We start from the raw sequence: 14,196 nt of genomic DNA on the forward strand, positions 1-14,196 counted from the left end.
TCAAAATTTTCAATGTTATATGCTATTGTCATTTTTTTCTTATGCAGATTTTTTTAGATTCAAAGTAGAAATCTTGTTCTTAGTACTATGTCACATTAAAAGCTTCAATCATCAATCAACGATTTAAGTAAAAGGATACTATAAGCTGGGGAAGCTCAATTTGTTTTATAGAAAGCTCAAAGAGGTTGAAAGCTTGGAGAAGCATGAAAAAGCCTAGAAGAACAAATTTCAAAATTAGAGATGTTTTTTAAAGAGTCTTGTAAGTTTTTGTAGTGGATGAGTTGACTTTGAAGAATCATGAGTTGACTCTTGCTGAGCACGAGACAACTCCAACACAAGTCGAGTCAACCCCAGAATGGTTGCAAATAGAAAATAGAAGGTAGTGAAAACCACGAGTCGATCCTAGTAGATCATAAGTTGACCCCAAGCAAACTCAAGTCGATCTCATAGTGACCACAAGCGAAAGATAAAATATAGCAAAAAGAAGCACTTTCTCAAGTCGACCCCTAAACAAGAAGAACTAACCCTTGAAGATCATAGGTTGACTCCTAAAGAAGTCGAGTCGACTTATCTGCGCTTGAGAACAGTAACGACTATTTTTTTTACAAAAACAAAATGGTCATATTCACTTTCAACAGCTTTTTCAACCGCTCCAACAGTTAAAAATGGCTCTCCAACAACTTTTAAGTTTATAAAGAGTTTTGAAAAACCCAATTTACCTCCCTCCTCTTAGGTTGTCATCTTGGGCAACATATCTTATTTTAGATTGGAATTTCATGCATGGAATCTTATACAAATGAGAAGAAACTTACAGCCTCTTTCCAAATTTTGCTTTAAAAAATCTCTTTTCAAATTTATTTATGAATTAGTAGTGTAACAAAGATGGATCCCATATCATATGAGATTTGAGTACCTGTTTTTTGTCTCCTTTAGTTATAAGGCATTAAGTTAACAATGAGGTATTAACCAGTTTCTACATAAAATCTCAGCGTTAGAAGCAATACTTAGCAAAATATTGGGGTAATGAAGGAAAACGCTCGCAATTTTTATAAAGATTTCAAAATTTTCATTTGTTATTTTTGGAGAAGATTAAGTCGAGTTGAACTCATACTTGGGTTTCACGTTGTCGGTTGGGCTCCAACTTCCAACCACTTAATTGTTTCTTTCTGTATTGGCCGACTTTCTTGGATCATTAGTAGTCCAATGATTTTAGTTTTATTTTGCCTAGCCATTATTAGATCTTAACAAGCCCGATAGCTTTAGTTAATTCTTTGACTAGCTCTTTATGAATGTTTGTATATTGTTGTTAATGATTTTGATCGTCGGATGCTATTATTCTATCATGATAACGAGCTTTAATAGCTTTAGCCATTGGAATATGAGATGTCTCTCTATCATGATTAAGTCTTTGGGATGTCTCTATATGAGAGAGATCAGACCTTTTAAGACCTAACACAATAATGTTAAGTAGCCATAGAGAGACACATCCAACACTATGTCAACATCATCTTTTTTCTTTTATTCCCTTTTGTTGGACATATCAGAGCGAGTTCCCTAAGGATCTGCTGCAACGCTAGCACCACCAATACAGATCAGGTCCATCGTTTTTTGCAGAACTTTGACTGAAGCCTATGCTTGTGGGAAACACAATGCGCGATATATATATCTCGTATTTTATGTTGTTTTCTTCTATTTTCAATTCTACATGTATGTTGAAACACTTCAACAAGGGTCATAAGCATACAGTATAGATTGATGCGCATCATGATAAATGCTGGTACATACTTTAATTAGGGAAGCAAGTATATTATTGTACATATCTCGGTTCATCCTGATACACACCACAATATACTCATGGCTTGTCTTTATCTCTAGAGACCTATAACTATGTGTTTTTCCTCACAATGACTGTTTACAGTTCATTACTTTGCAGTATATATTAGTATATCTATATATGACACCAATATGTGCAACACTATCCTATAACTGATCATAATATTTCTCAAGAAGATACATTGTAGTTGTTCAATTGAGATATTTTTGGATTCTCATAAGGTAGATCTCCTAGAAGTGTCTCCCTGGCGGCATGCATTATTTTGATGACGTCTCCCAATTTCATTCGCTGCTGTGGTGATTTCTCGGTGCACAAGAGACCTATTTTAATGATTGACAGCAAGCAATTCTGTGCCTTCTCTCTTGCAGTGATTGCACTCTGACAAAGGAATTTATTTATTCCATTCTCCTCGTTCAGCAGTAAAGCCGGGTCTAGTACATCCATTACATGTTCAGGATATGCCATCTTTACAAAACTACGAAGGTCTCCACCGTCTTTAAATGTGTCATCAACAGTGGGTCTCAGTCCAGTGCACATCTCTAGCAAAAGCATTCCATAACTGTACACATCCCCTTGAGTAGAGACTTTGCTGCCCATGCCATACTCTTACAATTCATGAAAATTAAGAATCAATTAGTTATTTCACACTGAAAGTAAATAGCGAGACTCCATTGGCTTTCTAAAAAATGAGACTCTTGTTTTCATAGTTGACTGATCATAAAATTGCTTTACATAATTAAATTCATTCATAATGATTAAAAGTCTCGAGTTCTATTCTTTACGGATGTTGTTACATAAGAATTGCCATTGATACATGAAATAAAGAAGAGTTGGTTATAGAAATAGGATCCATAGTTGTGACAATAATATTTTAGCTCTAACATAGTAGAAATAGGAGCCATAGTTGCGACAATAATATTTTGGTTCTAACATAGTACAGCCATATATAACATGCTATTAAAAGAAAATCAATCTCAAAAAAATAATACAAATGTTCACATCGTTGAAAAATAATCAGTATAGCTCAAACAAAATTAGGTTGGTACTTGCATGATGTTATTGCTCCAAAAACAAGAATTCTCACAATACTGGACTGAGTGTCTATAATCCCCCTCCCTTTCTGATGATATGCTCTAATATCCTATTGACTAGTATATGACCAGAGTCTTTGTAAAATCATTTACATATTTTAGCATAGGTTGAAATGAGTAGAATATCAGAAAATGGATGGGCGAATTTATCCTAGTCAAGGTAAATAATAAAACCTTCATTTTCAGAAAAAAAAGGAAATAGAGAACTTGTAAATAATAATCTCATTCAATTTATATAGATTGTGTTTTTCATGTGCATCAAAAAGAACAATTTTTGTTCATAGCTAGAACTTTTAAAAGTCCTCATAATAGCACAAGGTCTCTAATATTTATTGGTCAAAGCACATGTACTTCATAAACCATCCAACTACTAAATTGTAACTTGGTCGGGTCGCATATTATACATGCGTACATGCAAATTGATTCAATATTTAAAAATATATCAAGGCCTTTAACGAATACAGTATAATTGAAGAGTAATGTAAGACAAAATATCATCAAAGACAAATGTAAGCTGAAAAAGGTGATCACCTGGAGCAACATATCCGATGGATCCTTTTATTCCAATAGTGTGGCTTGTCACTGGAGAAGAATCCCCACAAGATGTGATCAGAAATTTTGCGAGTCCAAAGTCGCACACACGAGCAACCATATCCTTGTCAAGAAGAATATTGCTTGGCTTCAAATCGCAATGAACAATTGGTGCGCCGCTGTAGTGATGTAGATAGTCCAAAGCCGAAGCCACATCCATTGCTATGTTCATTCTTTGAAGAAGGTTCAACTTTTGCAACACCTCCTCCCCATCCACTCTCGGGTGCAGCCATCTGTCTAAACTCCCATTCGGCATGAACTCAGTAACAAGAGCCAAGAAAACATTACCATTGCGATCGAAGCTAGAGCAGGCTGTCGAGATCTTAAGGAGGTTTCGATGCCGAATGCTTGTCAGGATTTTGCATTCAGCTTGGAAGATCTTTAAAGCCTCTTGTTGATGATGATGGAGTACCTTAATAGCTACCTCCTTTGGCTCAAAATTCACCACTCCCTTGTACACACAGCCAAAACTTCCCTCACCAATTAGATTAGCCCTAGAGAACCCATCAGTTGCTCTTGCTAACTCAGCGAAAGAGGTCTTTGGATACTTGCCCTCTAAGGGATGCAGAGGCAAAGATATCTTACTCCTTGGCTTCCGAAGTCTCATAGCACACAAGAACACAACAACTAGAGGTACCACAATTCCAGTTGTGATGACTACTGTTAGTGCATGAGACTTGTGTGGTCTCCTGAACTCGGGACATGTTTGCAAGTCCAACGCATGGTTTTCTCCACATAGGTTCTGGTTTCCAATGACCGACACCAAGCTTGCATTCAGAAAGATCCCTGCATTTGGTACGCGGCCATCGAGATCATTGAAGGAGAGATTCAGAAGCTGCAAATGTCGAAAGCCCTCAAAAGATGCTGGAATTGTCCCGGACAAGTTATTGCGAGAGAGATCTAGTACTGTGATACTGTTCAAAGAGCTCAAAGAAGTTGGAATGGCCCCCTGGAAAAGGTTGCCTTGCATATAGACGTACTGCAGGACCTGACATTCTGAGAGAGTGTCAGGAATCTCTCCGGACAATTTGTTTTCTGAAACATCCAATGTTCCAAGATTCTTCAGCCTGCCAACTTCTGATGGCAGGGGCCCAAACAATGAGTTATGCGACAAGTTAAGGTAAATTGTAAGGGAAGCAAGGTCTGTAATTCCCTTGGGAAAGGAGCCATAAAGCTTGTTGTGGGAGAGATCCAAGAGTACCAACTTCTGTAGCTTCCCAAAATTTGAGGGTATTCCTCCTTGCAGACTGTTCTGATCTAAATGGAGTTCAAGCAACTGCGTTAGGTCACCGAAAGAGGATGGAAGAGCTCCTGTGAATTCGTTCTCATTCAATTGCAAGATCTGTAGTTTCTGAAGCCTCCCGATGGTTGCAGGAATGGCACCTGTGACAATGAAATAAGTGCATATATTGATGGTGATTTGTGAACAAGCTTGCACAAATGACTAGAATTTGGTTCATGGGTTGCACAATTTTATTGATGGATACCAAATAGGAGAACATGATAAAAGGATATATCATCACTAATTTGTTTATGTGAGTAATAAAACACATATTGTTGTGACAAGTGATTCATGTTGTACCTCAGGTCTCGAATAGACAATTGAATTTAGCAAACCAATTGGACAGACTTGTTTTATGATCTAAATGATATGCATTTCGTTTACTTGCTCCATGACAGAGATAGGTTAAGAGGAAAAGAGATATATAAGTTGATTAAGGTTGTGTTTGTTATCACTTTCAATTTTTTTAATTCTTAAAATAAAAGATAAAGTTCTCTTTTTATTGCTTTAAATTTTTAGAAACTTAAATGTGTTTGGTATAGTGAGTTGATTTTTAAAAATATAAATATAAATTTTGTGGTGTGGTGAGGCAGTGGAATGGTGGTGGTTGCAATGGCACCTATGGTGGCAGTGGTAGCTGTGACTAATGGTAAGGGCAATAATGATGGCAACATTGTAATTGCTTGTTGGTAGCGGTGGTTGCAGTGGCAATGGTGGCATGGGGCAGTGATGATGGGGATCCCAATTCCCAAGCTGACTTTAAAAAAATCATGCAAGCTAAATATTAAGAAGAAAGTTTAGAAAGAAAAGTTTGTACATTTATATGGCTCCTATCTGCACACCGCATGAGTGCATAAATGGATGGTAATAATCCCAACTTTTTATCAAAATAATGATGATAGTGATGATCATATGCCAAGCTAACAGGGAAGATGTCCCCATTGTATATGAAGCTTTAATAATCCTCCTTCCCCCAAGGTCTAAATCATGCATGTGAAAGTATAAACGAGTCAAGATAATAATTAGGAACAAGTCACTTCCATCTGGTTCTCTTGCTTCGTTTTCTTCTCTCTAATCTCTTTCGTTCTTCTATATTTTCTTGCTTTGTTTCCCATAGTAACTGGGAACATATGATTATTCTGTTTGACTTCAATAAATTCGATGGTGGAAGGATCTCTTATCTTCTTTCCACTTTCTATTAAGGACATCAGATCTGGTACCATATTAATGAATCGGTAAACCCAAAAATCTAAAATACTTGGAGACTTGAAGAAGAGTTAACTATATATATATATATATATATATATATATATATATATATATATATATATATATATATATATATATATATATATATATATATATATATATATATATATATATATATATATATATATATATATATATATATATCTGGTACCATATTAATGAATCGGTAAACCCAAAAATCTAAAATACTTGGAGACTTGAAGAAGAGTTAACTATATATATATATATATACCCACCCCCCTCCTTTGGTTCTCATCTTAGGCAACAACATACAAGAAATTTCACACAAAAAAAATGAAAAAAAGTTGTTTGTGATCTTTTCTAGATTAGATTTTTAGTGGAATATTCAGAAAAGGAAGAAAAGTATTTCATTCAAAAAGAAAAATTCTCCATGCACAAAAAAAAATGTACACATAAAATAATTGTTCAAAAAAATTCCACTTTCTTTTGGAAACTCTGCATGCATAAAAAAGAGAAAATAATTCATTCATAATATTTTCTCCATGAGCACAAAAAATAAAATAAATTAGATTTTTATTGGGTCCATCAAAGAGGAAAAAAAATGTTCAAAAAGAAATGAACGCATAAAAAAGAATTCCACGTACACAAAAGGGAAGGAAAAAAATTTTGCTTCTAATTTCTTTTGGAAACTCCACATGCATAGAAAAGGAAAAAAAAAATTTTTTTATCATATTATCCTCACAAGAATAAATAATTTAAAACAAATTAGATTTTTAGTGGGACTCTTTGAAAAGAAAGAAAGTAGATTTCTAGTAGGACTCTTTAACAAGGAAAAAAATATTCAAAAAGAAACATTCTACATGCACAAAAAAATTGCTCAAAAAAATTCTGCTTCTTATTCCTTTTGGAAACTCCTCATACACTACAAGAAGGAAAAAATATTCATCCATAATATTTTCTCCATGACTAAATTAGACTTTTAGTAGAACTCTTAAAAAAGAAAAAAAAATTGTTTGCAATTTAACATTCAAAAAGGAAAAAAAATACCATATGCACAAAAAAAAATCATGCATAAAAAAATAATAACAATTGCAGGAAGTCATGTAAAAAATGGAAAGTCACAAGCACAAAAAAGTTCATAAAAATTTGAAATAAAATCAAAAAATAATTCATTCATAATAAAGGAAAAAAATGTTGTTCCAAAGTTGTGTAAAAAAAAGAGTCAAAAAAATTTTGTTTCTTATTTCTATTGAAAACTTAAAAAATGAAAAAAATTGTTTGTTATTTATTTTTTTTCCCACACAAAAAAATTGAAACTTGAGTTTAGTGTTGTGCCAATTGAAGGTTAGTAGAACATTGGACAACAAGTTGCCTCTATTTCTTCCCGCAATTGAAATGCCAGTCCATGCCATAATGATCGAAGTGATTGGGAGGATTAATATCGCGCCTCTATTTTTTTCATTCTTTTTTTTCATGTTCTTATTATTCTTCTATTGCATAAAATTATATTTCCATTTTCATTATCACACGGCACATCGCATGCACGTCATTTTTGTTTATTTTCAAATGGATACAGATATATATCATATGTTGAAAGTATATATGCAAATATGGATATAAGTTAGGTAGTTAAACTTCGTAACATAAAATCAAAGATATAAGCGAATAGAAAGTAAATTAATTTAGCAACATATTAATATGATCGTTTGTGTCCCTTAAAAGTTCATGATTGTTATATAAGATTAAATGGATGCGAATATTGATCGGATGCAAAACTTTATATTCATATTTGTTTTAAATGGATCAAGATACATGTTGAATATTGAAAGTACATATATAAATATAGATACAACTTGGATAGTTAAACTTCATAATAATAGAATTAGATATATTACTAATAGAAGGTACATTAAGTCAATAATATTTTAATATGGTCATTTAGTTTTCTTCAAAAAATCATGAGTTCTATATAAGACTAAATAGGATATAAATATTAATTGGATGCAAAAAATCATATCCAAATTTGTTTAAAATGGACATAGATACATATCGGATATTGAAGCTACATATATAAATATGGATACAAGTCAAATAGTTAATTTTTAAACAATAAAATCAAATATATCACTAAATAAAAAGTAAATTAAGCCAGTAATATGTTAATATGGTCATTTATTTTTCTTAAAAGTTCATGAGTTCTATATAAGATTATATAAGATTACAAAAAGAATTAGATATTCAGATACAAATCAGATAGTTGTCTATCTGTGTTTGTATTGGCAAATATAGATATGGATATGGATATTAGTTGGGTGCTCAAATATATGTCCCTATTTCAACATATTCGAATATAGAAGTGGATCAAAATGGATATCATAGAATTGAAGGTAAATTAAGTTAGTAACATGTTAATAAAATCATTTATTTTTTAAAAAAGTTTATGAATTTTATATATGATTAAACAACATTACAAAAAGAACTAGATATTTACATATAGATTGGATAGTTGTTTGTCTAAATTTGTTCGGTTGTTTCTTTAATCGATATGGATATGGATATGCATATTAGTCAAATGTTCAAATATATATCGAAATTCTGATAGGTTCGAATATGGAAACGGATCTAGATGGATATTATCCAATCCACTTCTAACCATAATCAATTAGGGTTGTCTTTGACTTGTATGATATTAAACTTGAATCGAGCTTAAAATAATAATAAACAAATCAAGTTTGACCAGGCCTAAGTTCGATCAAGCTTCCCTCTAATACGCCAGTACTTCCATCACATTGAAATCATCAATCTTTCCCATTATGAAATGAATGATACCTGTGAGAAGCATCCGATCCATGTGAAGCCTGTTTAAGTTGATATATCGACCAATCTCTGTAGGAATATTTCCATTTATCCGATTCCCTCCCAGGCCTAGCCATTGCAGTTGAGTGGATAGCTTGGCTACTGAGCTTGGTAGCATGCCTTCCAACATGTTGTTGGATAGATCAAATATTTTCAGATTACTGCAGTTGGCTAAGGATGTCAGAAATTCCCAGTCCTCACCTTGCTTCGCTTCTATTAGATTATCGCAGAGGCTCACTGAAGCAAGATTTCGTAGCATACCAATATTCCTAGGCACTGGGCCACTAAGTTTGTTGTCACACAAAACAATTTCTTCGAGCCTGGAAGCATTTGGCAGCGAAATTGGAATGGGACCTTCAAACTGGTTAGAGAATGCTTGCAGAACTTGAAGCCTAGGGAGCATGTCGCCCATACTAGATAGGAGCACCCCCGAGAGCTGGTTTTCTCCAACATAGAATTTACAAAGGGAAGATAAGTTAAGAAAAGAGGATGGAATCTCTCCTGTCAATCTATTGGTGGTTACAGTGAAATGTTTTAAGCGGACAAGTCGTCCAAGACTCGAAGGGATTTGTCCCCTTAGGTTGTTCTCCAACAGGTCGATGCCTAACAAAGATGAGAGATTCCCCAGGGAAGGAGGGATGATCCCCATGAGGTTGTTTGTACCAAGGAGGAGAACAGAAAGCTTAGGGAGGTTCCCAAGCTCCGCTGGGATCTCCCCTACTAGCTTGTTACCACCTAGGCTTAAGAGCACAAGATTGGAGCAATTGGCTAGGCTTGTGGGAATAGTGCCTTCAAGAGTATTGTCCGTCAGAACGAGAAACTGGATGTTGGACAAGCGGCCAAGCTCTTGTGGGATATATCCCCGCAGTTGGTTACCAGAAAGGTTGAGCCTCTGGAGGAAGGTAAGGTTCCCTATATCTGGCGATATTTGACCAGTTAAGTTGAGGGAGTCGAGATCCAGGGCCGTGACTCTCCTAGGGTATTGAGGGCCGCCACACTTCACGCCTATCCATTTGCAATAGTGCATGGTTTGGTTTTGACTACCCCATAAGGACAAGGATTCAGGTGGATACAAATGAGCCTTGATGGAGATGAGAGTTTGCAGGTCATTAGCGTTTCTTGTTGCAATGGTGGCCAATGCAGGAGCTTGGAAGGACAAGAATATAGTGCAACAAAGGAGGAAAGAGAGATGAGTTAGCAGCGGAGATGGAGCTCCTAAAGCGGTGAAATGGTTGGAATAGGGGAGGTCCATAGTAATGACCAAGGACTATGGGCTAAGATACGAATGACCGTCGAGGTCCCAAATGCACCCACACATTATATATTTATATACAAGTCTTTAGATTAGGGTACCCCATCACTATGGACGTACATGATATGTTTATAGAGTTCAAAGGAAAACTGATTGACGAGCTCCTAATATTGAACATCATTGGGAAACTTCCTATCTACTTTAGAGAAAATTAAGGTGACTACCGCTCAAGTCTATCATTTTTATTCATTTGTTAAAATCATCTAACTACTTTGATGGTTCCATTAATTATCTTTTGCATAGTTTGGATAAACTTCAGCTTCAAATGCAGTTGCTCTTAAAAAAAGAAAAAGACTAGTCATTTCTTAATTATTTTATAAGAACAATGTTTTATTTTATGACCATTATGCTAGATCAAGGGTGCCTCTTTGACCTAGTGAACAAATATAAATTATGACCCCCCACGAAGACGTTATGGCTGTCACATCATGTCTTAGTTACTATCTTTGAGTTGTTAGTATACTTTTGGGTTGGTGCTAATTATTCGGGTTAGTAAATTTGCTGGAAATTGATAAAAATGACCTACTTTTAAGTTCCATGACTATCTTTCCAAGGTAGACCACATAGACTATTTAAAGATTTATTATTTAGATGAATCACTTGAAACTAGAAATCCCCCCTCATCTTTGTTTGAAAAGAAAGTCTTGTTTAATACTTGTTTTTGTAGGCTTTAAAACTATTTTGCACAATCTTTAATTCCACTATATACATTATCTATGCGAGAAAAAAATATATGTTTTAATTAGTTAATATTTTTTTCTGCCTTGACAACCTTATTTGGAAAGCAATGTCCCTTAAAAAAGTCAGATAAAAGATGTTTTAGATACAAGTATTAGGAAAACTCTTCATCTCCCCCAAAACCTTCCTGAAATCTCTCTCAGTTTTTTTTGCTGAACCATGGGGACAAACTTGGCCTTTCGTCGCTTATTAAACCATCTACATGCCGTGTTTGGCACCAAACATCCATATTTACACCCGTTTGGAGGAGATTTTTTGGTAAACGCATAGTAGCTTCCAAAGTATTAATGCAGTAATACGGTCATCTGCTGATATTTAAGGATGGCGTTCCCCAAGCTAACAATCATGTTGCTCAACTGTCAACTGTTTAATAAGAACACCAAACAGCAGCAGCCACAGATTGGTGCTCGACATCTACTCACTTCGAGGGACCACGTAGAGACTGTTCAAATGCTATTGTATCTAAATGCCAAAATGCACATGTTCTATGGAGCGAAATCCGAAGGTGATCTGAGACTACAAAAGACTAGACCAGTCTATAAGCAGACATCGCTTTCTTACGTAACTACTCCGCTTGCATGGAGAATACTTCATTTAGACTTGTCCGAGTCTTACGTAACTACTCTGCTTGCATGGAGAATATTTCATTTAGACTTGTCCGAGTCATCAAGCCTTGTATTTTTCTTTTTGGAGACTTCAGAAGACTTTGACCAGTCTAGAAGCAGGCATCGCTTTCTTAGAGAACTACTCTGCTTCCATGGAGAATCCTTCATTTGTTTAGAAAAAAAAAAAAAAAACTTCATTTGGACTTGTCCAAGTCATCGAGCCTTGTATGTCTCTTTTTTGATTCCAGGTCACAATGTCAATCTCTATATAGCAGACAAGGTGCATTGACATAGGGTCAAGGGTGTTCAAACAAGCTTGTATATCATGTACACACTTCATCTATCGAAAATCATTAAGTTTTCTTGAAATATTATTTATCTTGTGTCGATTAGAATTTTTCAAAATTTTAATTTTCATTCTTAGGCATTTCAAATAAACTGTCGTAGTAAATAATATGTGCCATCTATTTGGATGGCCCAAATTGCGTTTATTCATGTGAATTATATATATATATATATATATAAAGAAAACCTACTTCATCTTTGATTTTACAAGAAAAGATTAGATCGATTTTTTTTTCCATTCTAGTCTACATTTAGTCTCTCGTAGACCAAATTGCCCCGGCAATTGGCATATAACTAATAATATATTCTCCCATATGATACTGAAAATATTTATGGCGTCTCAGCTTGAGATCAGCTCAATGCGGTATAGAAGGTTACCAATAAAAAGAGCAGCATCATTGCCAAGGAAGTCGCAATGGGGTTTGCGGGTGAGAATGGTGTCTTAGATGGTGGTGGGGAAGAGGGACTATAGAATCTAGTTGCACCACTCTTCACTCCGTAATGAAGGATTGTTGCTTAGCGTACTATATTATATAGACATCCTAAGTGGTAATGAAATGAATAACTTCCTTACTTGGCCGTAGGGATCATAACACTAGACCACCAACCCAACCATATCTTAGAACACCTGATCCTAAACTTAGACCATTGGACCATAACCTTAGACTCCCCGATCATGCTCGATCGCTCCCAATCTTCATCGATTGTGGTTGATCGTGCTTGATCAAACTCGTCAAGCCTAATCATAGCCAATCCAATCCTTCCCCAAACCCTTTTTATGCATCTTGCCCCAATCTTAGCCTAAGCAATCCTATCTTAGGGGCCAAATATGATGCATAGGTCTAATTAAACCAAAATTCCAATACTTGCACCCTAAACTCGGCCTCTATTAGATCCGAGGTAGGATTAGACCAAGCCAAGATATTATGAGTAAACCTTTGGATCCTCTGATACTCTCATCCTATGCCCCAGCTCTCTCATCATAAATGAATCCCAAGAGAAATCTTCTCATACTCTTGGGGTGCACCTTGAGAATGCCATCCCATACTTAATATATATATATATATATATATATATAATAAATAGCATCTTTATAGAATAAATATACAGTAAATTATATTATAAGGATATATGCAAAAAAGATAAAAAGAAGTTCCATCGGGTGATAAGTAGCCAATCTGCAGCAGCCATAGATCAATGCGAGTTAGATATCTACTTACTTCTAGAGAAGTCCTCAGAAAGACTGTTCAAATTCCTCTGTGCTCGTGGAAGTTAGAATGGGCTTTGATGTGGGGTCGGAACCCCGACACCAGCCCGCACACCGGCCGAGCAGGGAAAGCATCCGCGTCCCTTCCAGAGGTTTTGTCCTTTTTCTGGGGATCGGGTGAACCGGCCCAGCGGCTGCCGCCACCCCTCACGGTTTTGTCCTTTTTCTGGGGATCGGGTGAACCGGCCTAGCGGCTGCCGCCACCCCAAAAGGGCCCTCTGGAGGAAAGGTTTGCACCTCCTCATTATAAGGCACAGACCTTTCCGCTGATTAGCCGATGTGGGACTATCTGGAAACCCATCCCACAACAGGCTTGATCTATGGCGTCAAATCCGCAGGTGACTTACGACTCAAGAAGCATTATCCGGTATACCAGCAGACATCACTTTCCTTTCACATGACACATGAAATATTGTACTAATCTTCCAAGAAGAATAATTTTAGCTAGACTTGTCCAGGTTGCCAAGTCTTCTTGTTTTGAAGGAAGCCACTAAGATTAGGCGTATTCACCACGCATGGCCTACCTTGACTGCAAAAGATGACATTAACATTGGATTATAAGAAGATATAGAAAAAAATTATATATATATATATATATATATATATATATATATATGGGTCGGGTTGAGTCAGATCCCGATTTTTTGAAAACTCAAATTGAAACCGAACCGAATTTTTTTCGGTGCAAAACTTTTTCAAATCGAAATCAAACCAGATTTATAAAAAACGATATAAACCGAACTAAAAAGATTGGTTCGGTCATAGTTTGGCTAGGTTTTTGGCACACCCCTAAGGGGGCGTTTGGTAACCCCAACAGGATCACCACGGTGATCTAAGATCCCCGGTGATTCGAATGCTGAGGTGATTTGATTCCCGGTGATCTAAGATCAATGTGTTTGGTGGGCCATGGTTCAGTGATTAAAAATCCCCGAATATCCATGAGTAACTTGTTTGGTATGGTATGGGATCCAAGATCACTGACCACATAATACCATAAATACACTTGATATATCTTAGATGGATTTTTTTATGTATTTTTAATTCT

The 14,196-nt window shown here is 35.6% G+C and overlaps 1 protein-coding gene across 1 annotated transcript; it reads right to left on the minus strand.

Moving 5' to 3' along the window:
* Positions 1 to 1,734: 1,734 nt before the first annotated feature.
* LOC103718096 (receptor kinase-like protein Xa21) lies at positions 1,735 to 10,154 on the minus strand. Its single transcript, XM_039116350.2, has 3 exons — positions 8,858 to 10,154; positions 3,457 to 4,899; positions 1,735 to 2,439 (listed from the first exon to the last, which is right to left on the minus strand). The coding sequence occupies exons 1-3, from the start codon at positions 10,134 to 10,136 to the stop codon at positions 2,003 to 2,005; spliced, it is 3,159 nt and encodes a 1,052-aa protein (XP_038972278.2). The 5' UTR covers positions 10,137 to 10,154; the 3' UTR covers positions 1,735 to 2,002.
* Positions 10,155 to 14,196: the final 4,042 nt, after the last annotated feature.

Source organism: Phoenix dactylifera, chromosome 5 (genome assembly GCF_051530095.1).
Source record: "Phoenix dactylifera cultivar Ajwa chromosome 5, Ajwa_hap1_PhDact_Kaust_v1.1, whole genome shotgun sequence".
Classification (NCBI taxonomy): domain Eukaryota; kingdom Viridiplantae; phylum Streptophyta; class Magnoliopsida; order Arecales; family Arecaceae; genus Phoenix; species Phoenix dactylifera.

Bases quoted from the DNA above. Each gene is read 5' to 3' on its own strand.
- LOC103718096 (XM_039116350.2), bottom strand. From the start codon at position 10,136: ATGGACCTCCCCTATTCCAACCATTTCACCGCTTTAGGAGCTCCATCT. The intron at 4,900-8,857 runs GTATCATTCATT...TCATTGTCACAG, and splicing joins GGATCGGATGCTTCTCACAG to GTGCCATTCCTGCAACCATC. The intron at 2,440-3,456 runs GTGATCACCTTT...ATGAATTGTAAG, and splicing joins CATCGGATATGTTGCTCCAG to AGTATGGCATGGGCAGCAAA.